Consider the following 25,055-nt stretch of genomic DNA (forward strand, 5'->3'; position numbering starts at 1 on the left):
TGATCAGGCGGACAAATTGAGAACTAACAGCGGCATTCCGCTGTCAACTCTGCCAAGCGTCGAGTGTTCTCATTTTAAATAAGATCTGATCTTTAATGCATTGACCATATATGCCATAAAATATATATATATATCAATTTAGATGCACCCTCTGTTGAACTACGAAGTGATACTGAAAGCGAGGGCAGTGATTCTGAAGATTGTATTTTTTATATGTTATAGGTGGCAAACGAGCAGGAGGCTCACCTGTTGGAAAGTGATTACTACCGCCCATGGACATGCAACACCCGGAGGCTTGCAGGTGCGTTGCCGGCCTTTAAAGAATGAGTACGCTCTTTTCTTGAAGGTTATAAGTAATTGTAATATTAAATAAAATCATAATACTTATTTAAGTGTCGTAAAACTCATGTTCCCTATTATAGTTTAAAAAGAAAAATGTTGACTTTATTGTCTATTAACGCTCTTATTTCGTGTAGACGCTTATAATATAATAAATGTGTGGATTTGAATTAAATCACTTTTAAAGGCACTCGATTAGGAAAAAAACTTTTTTTTTAAGTGAAAAATTGTTTTGACACGTGTTGTTTTTTGTCTATGCTCTTGGGCATACTGGTCTTGACAGCGCCACTTTGAGCGCACAGGGTGAGCGAGTACTAAGGGCTGAAAGAAATTAAGATCGACCAGAATGTTGTTAATTAAATTTCGTGTGTATATGAAACGTTTCTTAACGAAATAAGATTACAATACTCATCTCCGGCTTTTTTAACTGAACCGGACGTAATTTGTTTTGCTTACGTAATTAATTATTAGAGAGTGAGATGGCCCAGTGGTTAGAACGCGTGCATCTTAACCGATGATTTCGGGTTCAAACTCAGGCAGGCACCACTGAATTTTCATGTGCTTAATTTGTGTTTATAATTCATCTCGTGCTCGGCGGTGAAGGAAAACATCGTGAGAAAACCTGCATGTGTCTAATTTCAACGAAATTCTGCCACATGTGTATTCCGCCAACCCGCATTGGAGCAGCGTGGTGGAATATGCTCCAAACCTTCTCCTCGAAGGGAGAAGAGGCCTTTATCCCGGCAGTGGGACATTTACGGGCTGCTAATGCTAATTAATTATTATCTTTTGTTTTAATACATTTATTTGTCATTTTGTTCTATGTTTATTTTAGGATCATTTTTAATAGTTATTTTTAGAACAATTTTTTTTTTATTGAAAAGATTTGTAATCCTAATGGTACATCACATTGTATCAGTTTGATTTGAATATATATAGAGTACGTTTAGATAGTTTATGAGAATATCCAAAATGCGTTTTGATTTTTAATTTAGAACCTCATTATGAAACTATTGGCGTAGGTGCTAGTATTAACATAAATATACATATTCAACTACATATGAGGCTTCTCTTCTCTGAATAGTGTTAAGGTTTTAAGGAAACCTTAGCAGGTAATACTTTCTTTAATTTTGTACATATATAATAAATTTAATGTAAATATTATATAATAGTTATAAAATCACAGCAAAATTAGAAAATCGACAAGGACGACAAATTTTGAGAACTGATAGCGGTAACGCCTTCAAATTAAAAAAAAAAGATTTACTCCAAATAACTAGAGGAAACAGTATAACGTAACAAAAATATAAAGGGAACGTAATTCCGTAAATGAAAGTTTGAAAAACAAGGATACATTTATCCCCAGATGAGATTTGTTCCAGACAAACTTAAGTGGACCTTCAATTGTCATGGGTTTTGAATGTTATAATCGAATTGGGGCGAACGAAACAATATTGTTTTGGTTTGGGTACTGTCTCAAAAGGTACCTCACTGGTACATGGTCATAATAAGCACGAGATCATGCTATTATTGAGCAAATACTATTAGTTAAATCTGTGTAAGAACATTGTTAATACTGCTTACTGAATTTTCAAGTCTGGGTTGATTACATACAGTCACCCCCCCCCCCCCCAAACAGCAATACGTAGTCGGTATTGTTTTGTTCTGGTTTAAAGAGTGAATGCTCCAGTGTAACTACAGGTCAACATAACATTGTCCAATGTCAGTGTCGTCCCATTTGCCTGTCTGTCCTTACCTTTATATCAAAAAGGACACTCATGTCGGGTACACTCAAACATCAAAACATTTTTCGTTTCCAAGCGCGCTACATGAACGGCGGCTTGAAAGGGGAGTGCTCAGTCTACGCGTTTGACCACAAACAAAACACTTAAAACTAGTCCATCCATCAACGTTCGTACTTTTAGGTTAAATTTAAATACTTTAAATAATTAATTGTTTTATTGTTTGGCTCATTTATTTTGATCGCCCGGACATTATAAGTATAGAGCTATTAAATATTTGAAACACAATAGACAATTATGAATGTACACTATTCCCTTTATCTTCTGTTATTTTGAATAGAGATCGCGTATAGATGATAATAAAGTGTGGAGCTTATACTTGTTGACTTTCAAGCAGTATATATTATATATAATTGTATTTAACATAAGTTTCTTGCCGGTTCTTCTCGGTAGAATCTACGTACATACTACGTACATAACACAACATATTCGAATGTGTGTGTTCAAAAGCCTAAAGTACTTCATTATGAATTCCGTATGAAAAAGTTAAAAAAATATGAAGTAATTCATTGAAATGCGGTTTGAGACAGTAGAAGAGAATTCGAAGCTAAAAGAATTGGACAGATTTGTTACATTGTATCTAAAAGTTAAATTAATTCATTCAAATACGTTCATTAGATAAGGTAACTAAAGGTAAATTAATCTGTCTGTTAATGGAGCCCTTTCTAGACCGCAGTCGCAATTGTGCTTTAGAGAATACACATGTGATGTTTTCACACTCGTTAGTTTGATTCCCGTGTTTTCCTTCAACGTCGAGCATGCGTACAATTCTAAACAGATAAATTAGGCACATGAAAATTCAGCGGTGCTTAACCGGTTTAGAAATCAACTTCGTTTGAGATAAACATGCTTAAACCATTGGGCGACCTCGGCTCCGATCAAGTAAATATACTACTAGCTCTGAGCCGAGGCAGCCCACATAAAAAAGGTAACAAATGCAAAATATACTGGACATTTATATATAAAACACGTAGTACCGTAGGTCATTTACTTGTAAATTTATAGTTTTGGTATTTTGGCATACAAATCTTAGAGAAATATGTAGTTTAAATTCGCAAGGGTTTGAAGGGGGTATCAATAGTTCCAAGACGGGGAGTAAGGTGATAAATAATCAGGTAATAGACGTAGGGTGAGCCTACGAGGGTCGGGTGCGTAGCAGTAGCTACGATTCGAGTCAAATACGTAGGTTATATTTGAGAAATGAGAAGTGAGTAAAATAAGTTGAATTCATCTCGTACTCGGTGATGGAAAGTTTCGATCTTAACTTAAATGTTGGAGGACGCGTCAGACACGTGTAGCCAATACAACGTCCCCAGACCATTCCACTACATTTTTACGCGGAATACGCTTTAAAATCTTTTAACAAACAGATAATTATTTATTAATTATTACTAACAATTCTACTTAATTCACGTATCAGATCCATTGGAACAGCATTTTTCCGTAACATGTCAAGCATGATTGGATTAATAGCGTTAGTTAAACCGAATAGTTCGTAATACTTACGTTAACACTTAAGAATAGATTTAATATTAAAATTTTAAGGGAGATTTATAAACATAAACTATTAGTTTATGATAAAATTTTGCAACTGATCCTGTTTTTAATACGTTTAAATAACCTGTATGTGTGATTGAACAATTTCTAAACGGGACGACCGATTTTGATAACATTTTTCGAGTGTATTTGATTGGATGGCTGGTTTACGAGCAGACCCTATAGATGGCGCTGTGATGGGGGAATTTTTTTTTTTTTAATTCAGTCATGCTTTTACAATGTTAGAGTTCCACTAAACTAAGTTGAAGTTTTTTATACACGTTTTTGAAGGTCAACACACGTGTACTTTTAATTAAAAATGTAGACTAATAGTTTTATTGGTTCACACATCGATCACGACGGTTAAATATTGTTGACTTAAATACATATAGGAGTAATTGATTTAAACTCGAACATACGTTGAAGGGATAATAATATGTTAAGTAAACGCGTGTGGAATAATCCGCCCTCGTTGGAATGCAGAGCACGCGTCTGAGTAAGTTTTAATAAGAGTTTGCCTCTGATAATATTAAAAGCCAATGAATAATATAACTAATTAACTTATTTATATTCTTTGGCCGTGTCTTTAAGGTAACCAATATTATTTCATGAACCATAATTTTTTTTCGATGTGTTAGAATTTTTAACAGAATTCAAAAAAGAGGGAAGCATTGTATCAATTCGGTTCGGTTGTTATCTCAGATCTCTGTCATAAGTTTAGTCTAAGTTTTCATTAAAATTTGAACACAAAAAAGAATTCGTTCTTATTTTGAAAATATTTATTTTATTTTGTAACTGCAAACTTCTAGAACCGCATACGCAAATGGAAAAAAGAGACCAAAAAGCCTCGTTACAAACTTTTATCTTCTATTTAAACAGTAAGTTTTTAAGGAAAATCCTTAACAACCTCCAGCGGCTAGGCTGTGCCTTGTCAGTTATACAGTATTTGACTTTTAAGCAATTTAAGTATTAGTAATTTCTTTAGGCCAGCTTTATCATTTTTAAAGAACTATTTAAAACGTTCTAGTATTTTGTTCGAGTCATACAGAGTGATAACTTCACAGGTTTATAAAATATTAATAATTAAAAAAAACTGTTTTTTTTTTTTTAATTTAAATTTCTAGAGTAAAATCATATGTTTATTTAACTTTTCCAGTTATGATAAAAATTATAGCTTTAATAAAACTTTCTCGCAACTTGTAACTGAAGTATTTTTCGTTTCGACACCTCTTTCAAAGTTGAGATTTATGGGCGTGTTAAATGCTGTTTAACTATGTATATTTTAGTATCTTGAGAACTTGTACTAAACTTATTGCTTGAACTTGAATTGTACATGTCGAAGTTATGAATAGATAGGCTTAAGTTATATATAATAATTATATTTCTTTTTTTATGTAATAAATATGTTTAAACAAAACTTGTTGAGCTTTCGATGTTTCACACAAATTACGTTAAAATAAATAGTATTGTAATCTCGAACGTAATAAGTCTATTTGTATAATAATGATCGTTGTTAAAAACTTGTCTTAATACTAAAGTTTTTATACAGTTAGTTCGAAGAACATAATATATTTAGTAGTTATTATTTTTTAATTTTATAATGAACTAAGTTTAGTCTCACTTTTAAACTATTTATCGTTTAGCTTTAATGTAAATCATTTATTTCCAAACCTAAATTTTAAAGTATATAAAATTTTCAGATTTATTTGACTGAATTTATGATGTTTATATTTACAAAGTTCAAAGTCAAAGGTAGCAGCGTATACTGTACGTTTACTTTCGCTTCTGCGGTCAAAACAACTTTAACAATATTTAAAAAAATTCATTGCTAACTCAAAAAGTTTTTGACATTTATATTCGGGTCGGAAAATAATCTTCCGAAATTTATAGCGGTAACGAAAGCGCACAATATTATTTTTTACGTAAACTATAGAATAATAAATGTAACGTATTTATTACTTTTGCAACCTACCTTACAAATCTACAGCTGAAACTTTTATTTCAACTCCCTAAAAGCACACCACAAACACAATACACCACAGAAATTACGAAAAAAACACGTGGTTAGCACTAAACCTTTTATCACACAAAACACGTCCGCTACCCTCGAACGCTGAAGTATTACTGACGCTTACAGTCTGCTCAAACGAGAGGGAAATTTTCCCCTCCGTTTCTATCCCTTTTTGGCTTTGAATACTATAATATATGTGTCTCATTTTGACTTTTCCCGGCGAGTACTTTCAATGCGCCCACCGTTTCATTGACGCTGGAGGTTTAAACGGATGTTTTCTTTCACGGTTGTTTGAAAATATGGAGTGTAATATGTTTCCTATTGCTCCCGACTTCATATTACTTCAAGCACATCTTTTAAATATGCTAATATAGTTTATAGCAAAAAGTCATAAAGTCCATATTTGATCGCGCTTGTACAAGACATTTATAAAGGGTAAAATTCTACGTCTAATTTTGCGGTGTCAAACTTCCATCATGGAATATAGCTTTTGTTTTTTTATGTGAATTCTTTTGTATGGTGAATAGGGTTTTTATAGACTCAATCTATAAGGGGTGGAATTTGATTTTAAAACGCAGAATATATAAAAAGTTCCGAATTATTCTTTTGATAAAATTTTCAGTGATTTACTTTTTGAGTAATTTATTCAAAAGTTTTATCATATGTGCTAAGTATACATTATACATATTTTTTTTTATTAAATTATATAATTAAATAAACTGTAATTATTATCTATGTATCATACTCTAACTATTTGATCAAGGGACTAAATTCAGTTTAAGATTTGTGTCTATATATTCTTAATTCACTATACTAAATTTTTTAATTTAACAATCGTACTGGCAACAATATTAACTTAGTGCGAAAAGTAAAAACGAAGTGTAATCCGATTAATCAAATCAAGCCTCATACGCGCAATATAAGTTAACCGGTTTGAAGTTAGGCTTTTCGCTCCTTTAACGCAGATAAAATTGTACAATGTTATACTAGATAATATATCCGCATTATTTGTTTTTTTTTAAAGCTCGTCGTGACTTATATCAGACCGACCAAATCATATTGCGCCACTAATAAAAATATATAGTCAAATGTGCCTGTAATTCCTTGTCTTGTGACCTTGAACTGCGTCATCGCTTGCAAGCGTGTAAACAAGAAGGCTCATTAACAGCCTAAATGTAACACAGTCGTTCATGACAGCTTGCTCTAACGTTCTACCAACAACAATGTACGTTATATTTAATACTGTATAGTACTCGGAGATAATATGTATGTTAAAAATTTCGTTTACATTAATTAAACTGTACCTATTTTATTAAGACAAATTACACTAAACATATTAACTATTCATTTCTGATATCATAAAATATCATAAACAGATATAGTATGATCGTTTTAAAGTCGATGGATAAAGTAGAATATTATTTATAATTCCTTGAACATTAACTTTAAAAAATATAACATATTTATCTTAATTAATTATATAACTAGCCGAACCTGCGCCTTTACCCGTACGAAATTTATAAACACAAACTTCCAACACACGTTTTACCCCCTTAGAGGTGGAGTTTCGTAAAATCCGTAGCGGATACCTACAACCTATAACAAACCTACCTGCCATGTTTGTAGGTAGTTTAATTTCTGAGGTTTCGTGATTAATCAATGAGTGATAATTTGCTTTTATATATATATAGATTTTGTAACTCAATTGAAAAAGGAACAGAAATTTTAAAAAGTTGAATTATGTATATATTTTTATAAAAACACTAAAAAAGGTTCGAACTAAATTTTTTTGATTAAAAAGTTATTTTAAAAAATTTCAATCTTATACATGACGTACATAAATAATGTTGTTCAGAATCATTAAGTCGTACAACGAAGTTTCGCTAAGCTTGTTTTGAATAGTTTACCATAACGCTAAAGTTGGCTACGAACCCGCAGACCTGATAAGAGTCGCCTTCGTGATTTTCACGCGACGTAAAGCGTCTCAAACCGATTTATCATGTCGGGACGTTTAAGGAAAAGGGTTCGCTTTTTTACCTTTATCTGCTTTCTTTAGACATTTTTCAATTAAAAAAAAAAACTGTGAAGTTTATTATTACACAAGATTTTACTTGCAAAGTGATTTAATGTTTCCTTAATTAAAACGTAATTAATTGTGGGTTTTGTTAGGTCTGTTTAATTAAGATTCGTTTTAACAAACGACTTTTCCTTTTGTCTGGTAAAAAAAAAAGTTTTATTTTATTAATTTTATTATCAAAGAAAAAACACACACCTGTTATACTTATGTGTGAAATCATTATTATTTATTAATTTCATTTCATTTATAAATATATATTTTATATATTTGAGGACCTCCGTGGTCGATTAGCGTGTACGGTTTTCATGGGTACGCCACTCCGAGGTCCCGGATTCGATTCCCAGCCGATGTAGAAAAAGTTCATTAGTTTTCTGTGTTGTCATGGGTCTGGGTGTGTGTGGTACCGTCGTTCCTTCTGATTTTCCATAACACAACTGCTTTAGCTGCTTACATTGGGATCAGAGTAATGTATGTGATGTTGTCCAATATTTATTTATTATTATATACATGAGAAAATTATGGAATTCGTTTCGAAACGATTTAAGCAATAAAATTTAGATGTATAAAAAATGTGTAATGTTGCGTATGAGATTCTTTCAATGTGATAATTACAATTTAAAAAAAAGAAATGTATGTGTGCGATCAATCAATCCATGAACACACAAGCGCTAAATTTATTCTTCAAATAGTATGACAAAGGCGAAAATTCGTGAATGATTCACGCAAAAACTACTGAATAGATTTTGATGTTACTTTACAATAATATAGCTTATACATCAGAATATCACATAGGCTATAATTAATCTGACCTGACAACTAAACCCAAAAACGCGAGCGATTCTGCAGCCTGAAACAAGTATGCTATAATTGTTTAGAAATTATTTTAAAGACCCTGCGAATGCCGCCCCGTGTAGAATAAATACTCATAGTATCTTCAAAAGAATAAAAAAAAATAGACTTTATTCAAATAGGCTCTTTCGAGCACCTTTGAATTGTCGTTTCACAAGATTAAATTAAATTTGAAGTTACCATCGGTTCGGAATGTACTTTACCGAGAAGTACCCGAAATTTATTTGGACTCTTTTCCAGCAATGAAGTAACATAAGTAATTAATGAAAGGCGATTGCATTATTACTTATCCTGTATGGAAATCAACGAATGCTAACTCCATTAAACAAACGTTTTTTTTAACGCGAGATTTGAATTTATTAATTGGCTAAACTAAAATAATAATCTTCGTGATATCTTAAAATAGAACAATTAATTTAATTTTTAAACTATAAAATGAGTTTGCCCAGCACGTCACCCTTAAATAACATTAATAACTAGTGGGTAACCCGCAAAACTTTGCGTATATGTACGTACGCACGTTTTCCTGTGTTTTTTTTCAGCCATAGTGCCGCGCTCTACCCGGCCAGTAACTTTTTTCTTATTAATTAAAACTTTTTTAAGTTAGTTATTTGTTAAATCGTAATAATTTAGTAAATTGCAATCAAGAGTCCTCTTTAATTTTCTGCACATCGACAGCCGAAGCTCTTCCAAATAAAAAAAAAACCGATCACAAAAATCGGCTTACGCTATTAATATATAATATATGTTACATACATATACTGTCGCGTTATGTCAATCCGAAACAATATTAAGAAACCAGTTTGGTCCACTCAGACTGATCCTCAAAGTTCTCCTAGACAAAATGCTGGTTAAGTCAATGTGCACAGTGAACCTCAACTCAGAAAAACGACACCCACCAAGAACCCTCACGCCCTTGAACACAAAAGCTGACAAAACAAGATCCCTCCGGCCTTCTTGAGGGCTCTCAGGACATTCGCTGCAGAGCAACGCACTTATTTCGTCGCTCAAATATTTATTTTATATTTAAAATAATATTTTTTTATTAATTTTATGAACTTAATTTATGCATGTAAGCATCGCTTATAATAAAAAGGCTGAATTCAAATTACAAGAAGTTTTTGTACAGACAATTAAATCAATTTGGTTAGATTGGGGGTCAGTGTCCATTGGAAAACAGTACAAGTACTAGTACGGCTTTGGTTCGTCGTCTGGGAAGTTACGTCTAGGAAATAAGATAAGCAATACTGTACTCCTGCGTTCAGGTTCGAAAGGCGAATAGCTCAACATTTCAACGTATGCTTTATTTTTATAATTAATAAAAAGGTCCTGTAGAATTGATTTCATAAACATTTACATTACAATATCGTGTATATTGTTTTATTTCTGATAAATGTGTTATTTTAATACAAATTAGTAAAACCAAATGATCTGTAAGCAGTTTTTAAAATAAAAGCCGTTAAATATTTAAATATTATGTAAATCTAACTAATCTCGTTTCCTACTGGGGAAGATGTAGTTTACTAGGTGAAAATCCGGCTTTGCTCGGGTAAAATAAATGGAACTGAACAAATATGAATATACTAACTACCATATCTCTGGACGAAATTATTATTTGGAACACACTTTCTGAATGCACCCGTAAACGTCAAACTTCGCCGCCCTTTTGAACTGTCATCTCATTGAATTTTATGGTTTTAATATCGAATTATACTATATATATATATATATCGACTAAAAAAAACATTATTTCTAACGATCTACCATTATAGGTAGACTCGCACGAAATTATAAATAAAGAAGAATAGTATCATTGTAGATATAGTTCGTCCTTTATTGTATATTTTTAAACTAACCTTCTTTTGGTGCGTTATAAAAAAATATATTTAGTATTATAGAGTGAATTATTATGATGCGCGCGAAAAGGTTGACTCGGAAACAACATAACGAAGTTGCTCGATAAGCCGCCAATTAAGTGTCGAGCCTTTTGAAGACAACGTCACAACTTATTTTACAATGTTTATTTTATAAATTAAAAATGTTAATGTTTAATTTTGTGAGTGTTACAGTAGAAATGAAAAAAGACGAAATTACTTATATCATAATAATAATTACTATTTTGTTATTAAAAAATAGATTATTTTTATTTTATTGTAATTAATGGTTTGCACGCAGTCTAAAACTATTTTTAATTACGCCGAAGAAGTATAATTTCTCCAGCATGTGAGTACATGTGTCGACTTTGTATTTACGTTACCTTACTGTCCCTGTATGTATTAGTCTTATTCCGTTAAAGATTCACGTATTCTATCGTGTTTTCTGGGCTTACTGCAATCCAGTTATACCTCAGAAACTATTCATTAAAGATATATTTAAATAAACAAGCATTATAAATGTAAATTGATTGGTATAATATAAAAATCATCATCGAAAAACCATGATATTTGTACGAAGTTAAATGGTCGTTTCTATGATAATCAAGTTCTATCTTTGATCGAGACAATGTAATGATAGCTAAGTAAAGTGTCGAGTAGAATATTAGAAGCACACAGACGCAACTGGATGGGTGACAGCGATTCGGTTGCCTTCTCTTTAATTAGGAAGCTTAATGTTGAATCGCTTATCTGAACGAGTTTATACTGTAAAGCGTCATGTGTAAACACCTATATATTACATCACATTAAATATTCTGTGTTGTGTGGTGTGGACTATGTGTGATAAATACATACGCGTTGATTACCGTCTACAATAATTCTTTAGGTTGGTTAGATTATATAAATATAAAGTAAAAATTCGTAATTACTGGGCTTAAGCCTCCCGTCCCTTTTGAGGAGAAAGTTAGGAGCCTACTCCAATAGGGTTTTGATGGCAGAATTACATTGAACTTAGCCACATGCAGGTTTCCTTACTCAGATGAATTATAAACACAAATTAAGAATATGAAAATTCAGCGGTGCTTGTCTGGGTTTGAACCCGCAAAAATCCATCTCGACTCTACATTACATTCATTCATTCTATTGCCAAATACAACATTATACAAAGGTAGGTTTGAGTTTGTTGATAAAGTAATGTTTGCAAACCATCAAAGTTCTGCAAATGCTGCCTATACTTATCGTGTGGTTGATAGTTCTTTTCAATGGAATTTACACGCGATTAAAAATCGCAACGATCTCATATGCCTATATGATGATTTATATTATCCGAGCTTCGACTTCGCACGGGTAAATTTAGTTAAGAAAATGTTATGATATAAAAATAATTTATACTCTGTTTCTAACAATGAAATCGTTATTAAAATTGGATAATTAGTTCTTGAGATTACTCTATACATACAAACAAATTAATTTTATAGGTTTATAATATTAGTATAGATTTAAATGTAACATTCATCAATTTAAGAATATTAAAATGATATTTAAAATGAAATTTATCAATATCACTCGTTAATAAACTAATAATAATAATATAATACTATGTTCACATTGATGTACTAAAAGTGAAATCAAAACGGATTTTTATTTATTATTTAAAAATGTATATCAATTGTAATGTGACTGTTGCATGAAATCGTTCAGATGAAACTCGGGAGACTTACCATACACAGACAAACATACACAATTCTCAAGCAACGAACAACACCGTCATCAAATAAATCACACACATTTGGGTCTTCGTTCATTTAACGCTTTAGAAAATATATCTTTAAAAACTAATCAATACTTGTTAAATACGAATATTTATAAAAATGTTTTCATCGATTTTTTTTATATGGTAACAAATTATATTTCTAAAAAGTAAAGTGCGCGATAATCGAGTTAACACTATTCAAGATCTTAAGACGAGGACATGTAAACATGTTCCGACTAATACAAAGTCTAGACGTATTATGGAAATCACTGTTAAGTCAGCTTAGCTTCTTATTAAGCAACATGGAATTGATTAATTAATTCATATGTTAAAATTATCAATTCTAATTATGACAAAACATGCAGCCGTTGCATACAGACACTGCGATTAGTCAAACTGAATTTCCAAGATGGAAATTTCCAAGACGAATAAAATAATCAAAAAAAAAAAATTAACCCGTAATAACATCCGATATACTACCACCAAACAGCAATACTTACCGTTATTTTGTCTGGTTAGATGGGAGTGAGCCAGTGGTTAGTGTCGCGTTAAATATGTAAAGGATATAAAATCTCAAACTCTGCCAATTCCTATTGGGATGGCACCACACGGGTGAAACATTATCCAGATTTGAGATAACCATTTAACAACAATTTTATAACAAAAGGGTAGACGGAATATCACAGGTTTGACCCTTATCCCTTGAGTTGTGCCGTCCTATCGTAAGAATATTAGATGTTGATCAACTGCTTACAGTAAGTAATTATGGTTGATTAATAAAATGTTATACTTGAAGCGATCCATACTATAATCTAATATTTGCGTAACAGACGGCGTGCAAGGTATATTTCTTACAGTGCCAATAAGGTGGTAAGTACTTACTATCTATATAGGTGACCACAATACAAGAATGTATTGATGATCTAAAAGCGTTTACCGAATATAATATAAGCTTTTTTATTTATTACATCAATACGCATACAAAAATAAATTATTTCATTTTTTTTTAGCATTAGCAGCCCATAAATGTCCCACTGCTGGGATAAAGGCCTCCTCTCCTTTGAGGAGAAGGTTTGGAGCATATTCCACCACGCTGCTCCAATGCGAGTCGGCGGAATACACATGTGGCAGAATTTCGTTGAAATTAGACACATGCAGGTTTCCTCACGATGTTTTCCTTCACCGCCGAGCACGAGATGAATTATAAACACAAATTAAGCACATGAAATTTCAGTGGTGCCTGCCTGGGTTTGAACCCGAAATCATCGGTTAAGATGCATGCGTTCTAACCACTGGGCCATCTCGACTCATTAATTCATACTAATAATAAATTGCGATTAATATTAGTACGAATTAGTCTGTTACGCTTTCGTGGCTAAACACATTTCGAATGAAGCGAACTTGAACCCCGTGGAAGACATGCTATTTTTTTATACTCAAAACTTACGACCACCCCGTCTAAAAAACCGACAAAGCCGCGGGCGAAAACTAATAACACTATAAATTATAAAAATGTATTTATTTAAAAGACGTAAGTTGGTATAATAATAAAAACATGATATAAAACTATTATGAAAATTGAAGGAGTTGCAAGGTTTCCGAAATAATAATACTTTTTCATATTTCATCTTTTATGAGCTGTTGGAAAAGGAAGACGCAAGGCCGTGCAGTGTTCGTAGAATGAGTTCACCCACTATTGTTTGTGACAAAAACATGTGCTCTGACCTTGCATGCTGTACTTTAATTCAAAATTAAGTATTTTTTTACAATAATAACTGAAAATAATTTGTATATAATTATTCAAACCCGGGGAAATAACCTGATAACTTATCGATGTAAGAAAACTAAGCATTGCGGTATTTACAAAGACACATGGCCTTATAATGAAACCTATATACATTGCCAAAAATAAAATCTCGGGCTCTAAAATAACCCAGGAGACAGAACACATTCTTAATTTACGGTTTCAATGGGTGAGGAGTCCAATTCTACCCATGACAAATGTTTAATGTATATATAAGTAGGTATATCGTTTCTTACATTAATAAGTGATTTATATACATATACACGTGACCACAATATCATATGCACGAAGTTTTAGAAGAATGCCATCAAACATCACAAGACGCTGACACCACGCTATGAAGTACACTATGAATAATTCATTATGGAATTAAGTTTAACGATGAATTAATTGTCCCACGATCGAAGCATATGTACTAGATCAAAAAATATATATACGATACGTTATTAAGTTTAATCTATACTAATATGTATTATAAATGCGAAAGTAACTCTTCTGTCTGTTCGTCGCTCTTTCACGGCCAAACTACGCGACTGAAATTCATTAAATTTGGTATGAAGCATACTTTAACTGAGTCGAGATGGCCCAGTGGTTAGAACGCGTACATCTTATCCGATGATTTCGGGTTCAAGCCCAGGCAGGCACCACTGAATTTTCATGTGTTTAATTTGTGTTTATAATTAATCTCGTGCTCGGCGGTGAAGGAAAACACCGTGTGGAAACCTGCATGTGTTTTATTTCACGAAATTCTGCCACATGTGTATTACAACACCCCGCATTGGAGCAGCGTGGTGGAATATGCTACAAAACCTTCTCCTCAAAGGGAGAGGAGGCCTTAGCCCAGCAGTGAGAAATGTACAGGCTGCTAATGTATGTAAAAAAAATACTTTAACTCCGAACGATATACACTTTTTTTTTTAAATCTGAAGACCAACAGCTGACACTAAAGCGAACCCGCGACAACAAGTATACTATAAATTTAAAATGTTAAAGTAAATTCCCTTGAATTTAAAAAACCCGTCCATTCCGTAGTGTGCGAGTAGAAGCGAAACGCGACCATCCAGATACTTATGTCAATCAAGTCGGTGTTGGTCCGCTTTGAGATTTCACATCAAAGTGATATAGGTCATGTCACAAGAGCCCCTTGTTCAAAATCCATTTAAAAATCGCGATGAACCAGCACGGTAATGAATGGCTCATGAATTACAAAGTGGCTCAGCTTCTGACACGCGGCGTTATAACGCTTATTTACATGCACATGTTATTAGTCAATTTGATTTAACGAGCGTATTATGCATTTTTCTGGAAGTGATCTTTTAGGGTGTGGGCTAATGATATTCGAGTTTTTTAATTTGAAATAAGTCTTATGTTTCTGCTACCGAGTATATATTGAATGAGGACTACTATACAAAAAAGAGAGCTCTATGTTTATATGAATATTTCAATCGCCCAGGTAGTGTTCTTTTAATACAAAAAAAACATAATTTAGGAAAAGTTTAGTAGCCATTTTACCTAGATCGAGGTTAAAGGCTTGTTTTTTTTTTTATTATTTTGCTTCACTTATAGACAATATTTTTTTTTAATAATCTGCTTTGTAGAATCGACGTTATACTTATGAGCAGAAAAAATTTGAATTTAATAGCAATATTTTATCAAATTAATACTATTGTTTCTAGAACAAATCTGAATATTTCAATTCAAACAGAGTAATTATATTATATATTAATATCTTATTTTATTAGGGTTATTGTACATAGTGCCGTAACCGCACCGGACCGCAAGTCCTAATCCGAGCCTCCTCGGATACCGTGGTTTGTAAATAGTAATATTATTAGAAGTAAGTTACTTATAGCATTCAGACTCAGATCTGGACACATTCCATCAGGCAAGTTTAAGCATATAATGAGGAAAAGTGACACTTCCAATTGTGAAGCATGTGGTGTATTAGATGTCTCACACTTGTTATCGGCATGTGTCCGTAACCACAGTTTGAGAGAAACACTAAAATGTGAACTAAATTAAAATTTGTTTAATAGTGATGCTTTTAATTCTATTCTCAGTAACCCTACGAGTATTTCAGCAAATAAAATTTATGAATTTTGTTAGTAATTCTCTCAAACTGATTTAGTCATACTTTTCGAACCAATTTTGATTGAACTTAGCTTGTATCGATGGGGCCGACATAGGGCGTACAAAGGCCCCTCAAAAATACTAGAATAAAAAAAATAAAAAAGCCTATATTTGTGTAAGAACCGCACAGATGACGCGTCGCACTTCAGTGTATGTCACGAAGGTCAATGACATGTTGCCTAATCAGCAACCTCGGACATTTAGCCTTAAGTTTTTATACATACGTTCCAATATGGTTAACAACGTTTATAACTTTGTAAATTAGTTAAAAAAAGAATACGGTTACTAACAATTGTACATCAATAGTTATCCTTAAAAACAGTCCTTATCACACACATTGATCGAAAACCATTTATTCATAATATTCAATGCGGATAACACGCGGCGGCTTTGTTTGGTACGGCCGCTACTTTATTATTTTTTTTCAGTCAATTGCCTGCCGTACCACGCTATTCAAGGAACCTTAGGACTGTTTAAGATTCAATGTATGGTCGTCAAAAAGTCATCTACGATAACAGGTGGTCGAAACTACCGATATAAAATGCGTTATCCATTACATCCTCTGTAGATTATGGTTTACAATACTATCAAATTTCATTCGGATTCTTATACTACTTAGTGGTGATGAATCGCCTAGGTGTGTATTGTACCTCAAAGCGTCTGAGACTTTAAATTATTCCATTGTTTTAGTACGAGATGGGGGAATTTCGCTCACAACAATAATTATAACTTAAGTTTAAATGCCAGCATAATGGCTAGTAGCAATTTACAAAGAGGCTCATTAAATAAGCGTCTACATTTCTTGTAGAGAAACAGTAGTTTCTGAAAATTTCCGACTGTTGCTCAATGGGTACACGAACATGTCCAGCATGCCCCAATGCATAAAGAGAAATATCTTAATTAAATGAATATTTAAAATTTATATATTACTGTAAGAAATATTGTCACATAATACGGGCTAAGCCTGCAATAAATTGATTTATTTTATTGATTATTATATTATTATTATACGGCATATTTTCTAGATATGATTTTGGATCTTATTTCTGAGCGCTCCTACAATATGGGCGGCAAATGCAAACGTATCCATTTTTATATGAGATTCATTATAGATTCAAAATAAGACACATTAAAATCAGTACTGCTAGGCCAGGTTTCAATTAAAGAATAAAAACTAGCACTATGTCAGAAAATGTAAAAAAAATCCCTCGACATATAAAATATCATAGACAATAGTGGCATTAGTTTCGATTATATATTTTTTATAATTAACCATTTAACATGATTTTTAATTTAACCGTAATTACACTACTCAACTCGTAACGAAAAGTTCTGACTAGGAATTTACCGCGTGCCCAAAGAAATTCAACTCTCATATATAAAAGGCTTCACCCCGATTTAAAATTTTAGTTGAATTTTAAAGTCATATTTCATTCGTACTGCCGTGTAATCCTTCATTTCTAACCGGTTTTTAAGTATTTAATTCATATGATAAAAATATTAAAGTTTAATTTTACTCAAATTTTAGATATTAAAACAGTTGAACTCTATTTTAGATTAGATTCATTGCGTTCGTTGATATTTTGATGACGTATACGTCATCTCTACAGCCTCTGACCGGCAACTGGCAACAGAGGAACTGACAAGAATTTTGTTGTTTTAGTTTTGAATGGTCGTGTAGTGTTACCTGTTCCTTACTTGTATATAATAAATTAATATATAAATATACTATTATTATTTATTATTATATACTCTTTATTGTACACCAGTAAACAGTGTTTACTGGTGTACAATTACTATGTATGTAACATTTATATTATTAGTTTAAATATAATATTAATGATTTTTTTTTTTCAACGAGTAATTAAAACGAATTTGAAAAGCATCAACTTAATCGTAATACACGTAAACCATTAACATTTATAGTTGCTCTTAGTATATGTCCCAAATGCTTCTAGAACCGGACAGTAATTGTGTAGAGTCAGAAAAATTATCAGATTAATTTGATGAAGTAAATAATAATTTTATTATTCCTTTTTTTAATTGCTTGATAGGAGAATAAGGATCCAAGAATCATATGATAAAAATAAATAATTCGAAGCGCACATAATTGGTATATTCCCTCCTTTACGACTTATGGTCAAATAAGCATAGAATCAGTAGTCTTACAAATGCAATTATTGTCAGAATTAAATATATTTATTGTTACAGAACAAATACGGTAGTGTATAATATTAAAAATAAGCAACATAACATGCAATGGATATAATACAAAGACGTAATTGATTCTTAAATAATAATAAGTCGTGCACTGATAATTAAGTTACCCTATCTTCATAAAAAATATTACAAATGATTTAATTATTGCAAATAATCATAACGTTATTAATAACATTAATTTCAGTTATCATACTTCATAAAATTTTAAAGTAAGGATAGAAAAAAATAGAATATTTATTTATCCAGTAAAAAAAACACTTAAATAAAACCACAAATAAAACTAGTAATACGGTTTCACTGAAAACTTAAAATAGCCCTCCTAGCGTTAGAATGCAAGACTAAACATATTAACCTACGAGGCTACGTATCTCGTAGCAGGTCCGTAGCAAAACATTGTAGACCGTCGTAGCCAGGTTACGATACCTCAGAGAACCAATACTGCGGGGCATTGAATCTTTAACTACGCCTGCAAGGCACAATTCTAACACTTTCGCCTATATTATTACTGTACTAAGGTTGAAAATTTAATAACATTTTTATGGGAAAAGATGGAGCTATAAAGCGTCTGGCCGATCCCGAAACAATCTGCAGATGGCGCTGGTGAGTTATATTTTATGAGTAATTTCATTCACTACTTTTTCAGTTTTAGTGTTTTTAGTTTTACGTTCTAATCTAAGGCAGGGTTTAGAAAGTCGATATTTCAAACTCATTATTGTAAGACTACCGCCGGTTCGTAATATGGACGAAGAACTTTTCATTCTGTATTCGTCAAAATAATAATTTGGAAGGTCACGATAATAAAATTACTGTCAATAAATACCACTCGAACACGACAACTGTATGTAGGTTACGTTTGATGGTCTGAATATGTTCACATTTCCTTTCCATCCGACCCATTTCCTATCTACTATTAGCAGCCTACTCATTGCTGCGGCACAGAAACGCCTTTGTGTCCCAACACGAGGCATTGTTTGTCATTTTAGTTTTTTTTTTTCGCCTCCGATGTAAGTAGGTCGGTCTTTTAGACCTTTTCCCGCGCATTTCTGGCATTGTGCTTTGTAACGTGCACGAATGTGGAAATTCCGTAAATTCCTCGCCTTAGACCGTTAATAATGGGATATTTTGTCGCTTTTCAGCGTAACTGTATTAAGGGTTAGTGTATTCTTAAAGTCAATTATAATTACGTTTTTAAATATGTTATTTATTTAAAGACTAAAATGGAAAAGAGTACTGTAAACATATACCTGACGTTAAACATCAACAAATATGTCCAATAAATCGTATGCAAAAAAAAAATCTATTTACAATACAAAATGGTAGAACTATGTTAAACTAAAGACGAAAATCAACATGTCTCAAAAGAAAATGTTATGATATTCGCAAAGTGTTAAGTAACTTGGTAATTAAAGCAAAAAGGTTGACTCTTGAACAGAAGAGATAAGGATGTTATTTGCTCAACAGTGGAATATTAAGAGGTTACTATGTTGCGTACAATACCTATAAAGGTACAATCCTGATGAAAATATTAGGATCAGTGGGTTCCTTAAAATGAAAACAATTCATTCTAAATAGGGAAGCAAATTTATATATCCATTGCATGAAGAAAAATTAATAATATTTAACACCGGCTGCGGCTAACAGGAACGAACTTCTAATGAAAAAAGTTATGGTCGCTAATTTTGCCGTCAAAGGCGGGCAGGCGCTTATGTTTGTTTAGTACCGCGTGTTGCATGGGCATTCATGAGTTGTTTTTATAAGTAGTACTACAACATCAACAACATTAAATTATAAAAAAAAAACATCTAACACGCAACTGGTGCGTCAAATTCTACTGCTTAAAATTTTAGACAAACGCCCCCTTGCTGAAACTTCTGCGCTTGAAAGTTATAGAACCACGCTGCTCCGATTGGGTACACATGTAGCAGAATTTCATGTAATATTTTCAGAGACCACGAGATTCATTACAAACACAAATTAAGCACTTAAAAACGCAATCGGCACCCGGGTTTGTATCTGTAATCTTCGAAGATATATGTAGTATCCACGTCACGGGCACGTCGGCTCTCATCATTTTTCAAATCACTACTCAGATCAAACTAAGCCGAGGTTGATTTGAGTTCAATAGTAATTTAAAATGTAATTTCTTTGAGACAATTTCGGCGGAAATTGTGAATAAGTTTATAGCTGATCTAACTTAAAAGTAGTAGTCGCTTGTAAAAAATGAGTTCCAGATTTACTTTTGGAATGATTTTCAACTCATTTTATAAACTTTACATTATAAAATCAAACGATTATTGCATTAAGCATAAGATATACGTCATATATATAAATTTATTCACAATTTTTAAGCTTCACATTAATGAAGGACACTTTAACGAAACCAATTCAACATAACGATACTTTACCAACAGATACGGTTGCTAGGTCCTGACTAAATCATCTAGCCGGTATCATAGCGAAACTACAAAATGGTTTTGCGGTCGAGGGAACATCAGAACTTGGTTAACTAAGTACGATTCAACCATTCACTGTACAAATTTATACCAAAATACGCTTTAGTTTTATACAAATAAAGAACAAAGTCCCTTAATATTTGAAAGCAAAATTTCTAGACCAATTCCTAAGTTACTCAAGACAATTTCAAAGTTATGGTTTATGTTCATGTGATTTGCATCGACACTAGTGTCAAAAGCACAAAATTTATTATAGTAACCATTCAAATAGATCATCGAACTATGATCCCGTTGATACACAAACATTTAAATAACCAAAGATTTCTCTTAGCAACGGGACAACTATTGCGTCGAAGCTAATGATAAATTTCAAAATCCATATTTAGATGATATATCATAATAACATGAAATTCATGTTTGTCACGTCAGCGCAAAAGCGCAGCCAATTACAATAATACTAGATAAAAAACCGCCACGCTCGGGTAAAAGAAATAAAACTAAACGAATACGGTTATATAACTTATTCATAAACGTTGATGAATATTTTATCGTGAATAAGCCTTCCATCGAGTCTACCGTACCCCTGTGCGAAATTATTATTTGGTATACACTTACTGAACGCATCCGTAAACGTCAAACATGGCCGCCCGTTGAACTGTCATGTCATTGAATTTTATGGATTTAATATCGAAATTTGTCGATTATTCGAATTAAATTATATGTTGTTGACTTAAAAATCATAATTTTTAGCGATTTCTACTTGTGGATATGTTTCGATCGTAGACCTGCATGAAGTTATTAATATAGATTATATATTATACGTATCTTGCTTGAGTAGTTAATTCAGATAAGAATTACAAAAATATAGGTTCCGTCATCAATTCGTACAGAATTAAATTGAGAATATTTTAGTTGCTTTCTTTATATCAACTTACAAATTTCGTTTAAAGGGTGTTTAGTTAGACAATTTCCCTCTGTCATCGTTATCATTGATTTTAAATTACTAATTACCACGTAAACAACATTTATAGGTAATATCGTTAGATTTTAAAAAACGGAGAGAAAATGTTTGTATATAATATTATTAATCGTAAATTGTAAAAAATACGAAATATTTTTTTGGGGTGTGGACTTTTATACTATACGAATCTTAGATTAACCTCTTAATAGAATGTTTAGTAAATAATTTTAGTTTTATCATTCTCTTATTTTAGAAGTTACAGGGGGAGGAGGGGCACATTTTACCTCTTTAGAAGTGTCTTTCGCGCAAACTATTCAGTTTAGAAAAAAATATCCATAGATAGGGTTTGATGAAAAAAAAAATATTTTACAGTTCTAAGAATGGGGAACCCCCAAAATTTATAGTTTTTTTTTAAATTTTTATGTGAAAATCTGAATGTGGTTCACAGAGTGCATCTACATACCAAGTTTCAACAGTATAGTTCTTATAGATTCGAAAAAAAGTGGCTGTGACATACGGACGGACAGACAGACATGACGAATTTATATGGGTATATAATTTTGCCACTTGGCTACGGAACCCTAAATAAACGAGTCAACGTTATTATCTTCGTGTGCGTGACAACCACTTGACATTCGCCAAATGTCATACTACTTTACTGGTGTGCGTGTACTTAGTGTCCAACTGTTGACCACTCTTATCGTTCCCGTGACAGTCTATCTAGGCTTAAATAATCAAAAATATAAATATCTATCGAAGAATTTAATTTATATACCTATGTATATAAAGATACGTTTTATAATTAAAGCTTAGTGATACTCCCGCGCTAAAAGCATTCCGTTGTAGTTAACATTGCAAAGTCGACACCAATTTTATGCAACAAACGAAACGGTTGTTGCGATTGCGGAAAATGTACAATTTCACTTATCAAATAACACATAATTGTGGACGGAAATGTTTTACAGTCAACGATTATTTACGTTTAATACCGGTTCAGTATGGGAATCCTGTACGTAACATATGCCATTAAGTCATTATATTTTCCTCTAAAATATAAGAGGTATTTAATTCTCTGAAACAACATTTTTATACAGTTTTGTGTAATCGATTAATTCGAATCTTCGAGAATAACTCGAAGAGAATAAAAAACGAATTTATTTTACTAAACACAACTTATCTTCTTTTTCGATTAAAACTAAAATAATTGTCATTTAAAAATATCCTGCAAAATGTTTTACACAAGATTATATATATTATTAAAGATATTTAAGACTATTTAAGTAAAAAAAATAACGAGCACAGGTTAGCGAATGAAACAAGCGGTTAGTAAAATCATTTTATTGCCCATCACCATTGCACAAATATGAAATTTTATACAAATGTAACTTATGATATGGAACAAATGTCGAAAAAATAATTTATTTTATTTTATTAATCAAAATAGTTAATTAATTAAAGTACTTTAATTGATTGCACATCAATTTTGTTTTGTTTTTATTTTTAGTAGTTTTATCGATCGAAAATAAATACGAACACCACTTTTTTTTTGAATTAGGAATGATATTTGATAAAACATTTGCTCCAATATAATGTTATCAATGAGCCCTCACCCAACATCCAATGTTAGTAGCCAAACAATTTCTAACTACGTGTTATTAAGTTACCGCCACACGCAACCAGAAACACTCACCGAGCTGCGAATCTGACTTGTCACCGTCCGATTGTCGTTCCATAGAAAAACGCGGTGTCGATGGCGCCCGAACTGGGACATCTTGAGATCTTCTAGAACTATCGCGAATGAACGCCCAGTCGTCTTTTAGCTTTAACACTCGTTCTCGGACTTCGGGTGATACGGTTTGCTTCGCTGCGACACATTCGCGTTCTATGTTGTTGTAATTTTCGAGAACCTCTCGAATTTCCGTTTCTTTGTCTTTTATTATAGTCTGTAGTAAGTCAAATTTTAAATTTATTAATAACTATTATTTTAACCAACATTATTTTAACTTGCTCCATACAGATAGTAAAAATGAAGTTAACTAATTGAAATCAACAATAACTATGTCTATATGTCTGTGTTCTAATGTTAAAATTAATCATTATTATATATTAACGAAACGTTAACCTTAATAACGTTAATATGAATGGCGCATCAATTGGATTTGATACAGATCTAGCCATCTAGACTATACGCGGTCAAATGCCATCATTATAACTCACGTCCAAATCCGTTGGCGAAGCGGTTGGCAGGTCGTCTGCTAGAGCGAGTCGCGCACGTGTCTCCATTGCCCAGGCGAGCGCTGCGTCCAACCGTGTCGTGTACTTGCCCAGTGCGGTCAGCTTGCTCTTTACGTATTCGCCGTGAGCTGATAGACTTGCTTGAGCCTGTTAATTATATAATGAAAACTTTGAAATTGAATGAAATGAATAATTATTGAAAATTAACCTTGCATAAGTTGCTATATTATATTGAACAATTGTTGAATGTTGACTTTCGGGCATAGAACGTTTCTTATAAGATAAAATTAGCTCAAAAAGCATGATTTTTTTTAATCCATGTACACATTTATTTTCTTTGTGAAAACAACACAAAGCATCGGTATTCATTTGTTGATTTCTTATTTGATCGATACGCCGTTTTTTCAGATTTAAAGTTTATTAAATGCTCAGCGAAGCGGCCGTGTACCAGTTTTTGCTGTTCTATCAATCAATTGTAAACGAAACAATATTTTTCTGCCCTCATATACATTCACTACTCCACACTTTTGAGTATTTTCTAGTATGCCTCAAAGTTTTGGGTAGGCAACTACGTTACTGGAATCCAAATATGTGCTCGAGAAAGAATAGCTTACTGCTGATATTTACTTAATTTCATTCAACTTTTACGGACGAAGTCTGCCAAGTACAAAGAATGCTTTAAGAACTCGCGTCTCTAAGGATAATGGTCTTTTTTATGAATTTATTTTCTAGTAGCTACTAATCTTCCTAAAGTTAAATATATATTAAGCTAATATATATTATGTAGAATTAAACATTATTAATTTTGGATAATTAACAAGTATCGGAGGACAGGATTAAGAAAGCGTTAAATACAAAGTAAGTACGAGTTAAATACGTCTTTACTTAATATGAAATTTTTTTGTATTTGAAATAAGAAATATCAAATTGCTTTAGATATCAGTTTATAGATAAGTCAGTTGTAAAAGCGTTTTCTAAAAACTTGATTTTGTTATATGTTTATTTGTATGA

General features: G+C 32.2%; 1 protein-coding gene across 3 annotated transcripts in view; it reads right to left on the reverse strand.

Annotated features, from left to right (window-relative positions):
• The window catches only part of LOC125071227 (dystrophin, isoforms A/C/F/G/H), a 557,159-nt gene that overhangs the window by 469,188 nt on the left and 62,916 nt on the right, over positions 1-25,055 (reverse strand). For all 3 annotated transcript variants that reach the window (XM_047681335.1, XM_047681338.1, XM_047681337.1), the window contains exons 36-37: positions 24,027-24,191; positions 23,500-23,752 (exon numbers count right to left, since the gene is read on the reverse strand). In XM_047681335.1, the coding sequence (XP_047537291.1) occupies positions 23,500-23,752; positions 24,027-24,191 (418 nt within the window). The remainder of the gene's footprint in view (positions 1-23,499; positions 23,753-24,026; positions 24,192-25,055) is intronic.

The sequence above is a fragment of the Vanessa atalanta genome, chromosome 19 (assembly GCF_905147765.1).
Source record: "Vanessa atalanta chromosome 19, ilVanAtal1.2, whole genome shotgun sequence".
In the NCBI taxonomy this organism is placed as follows: domain Eukaryota; kingdom Metazoa; phylum Arthropoda; class Insecta; order Lepidoptera; family Nymphalidae; genus Vanessa; species Vanessa atalanta.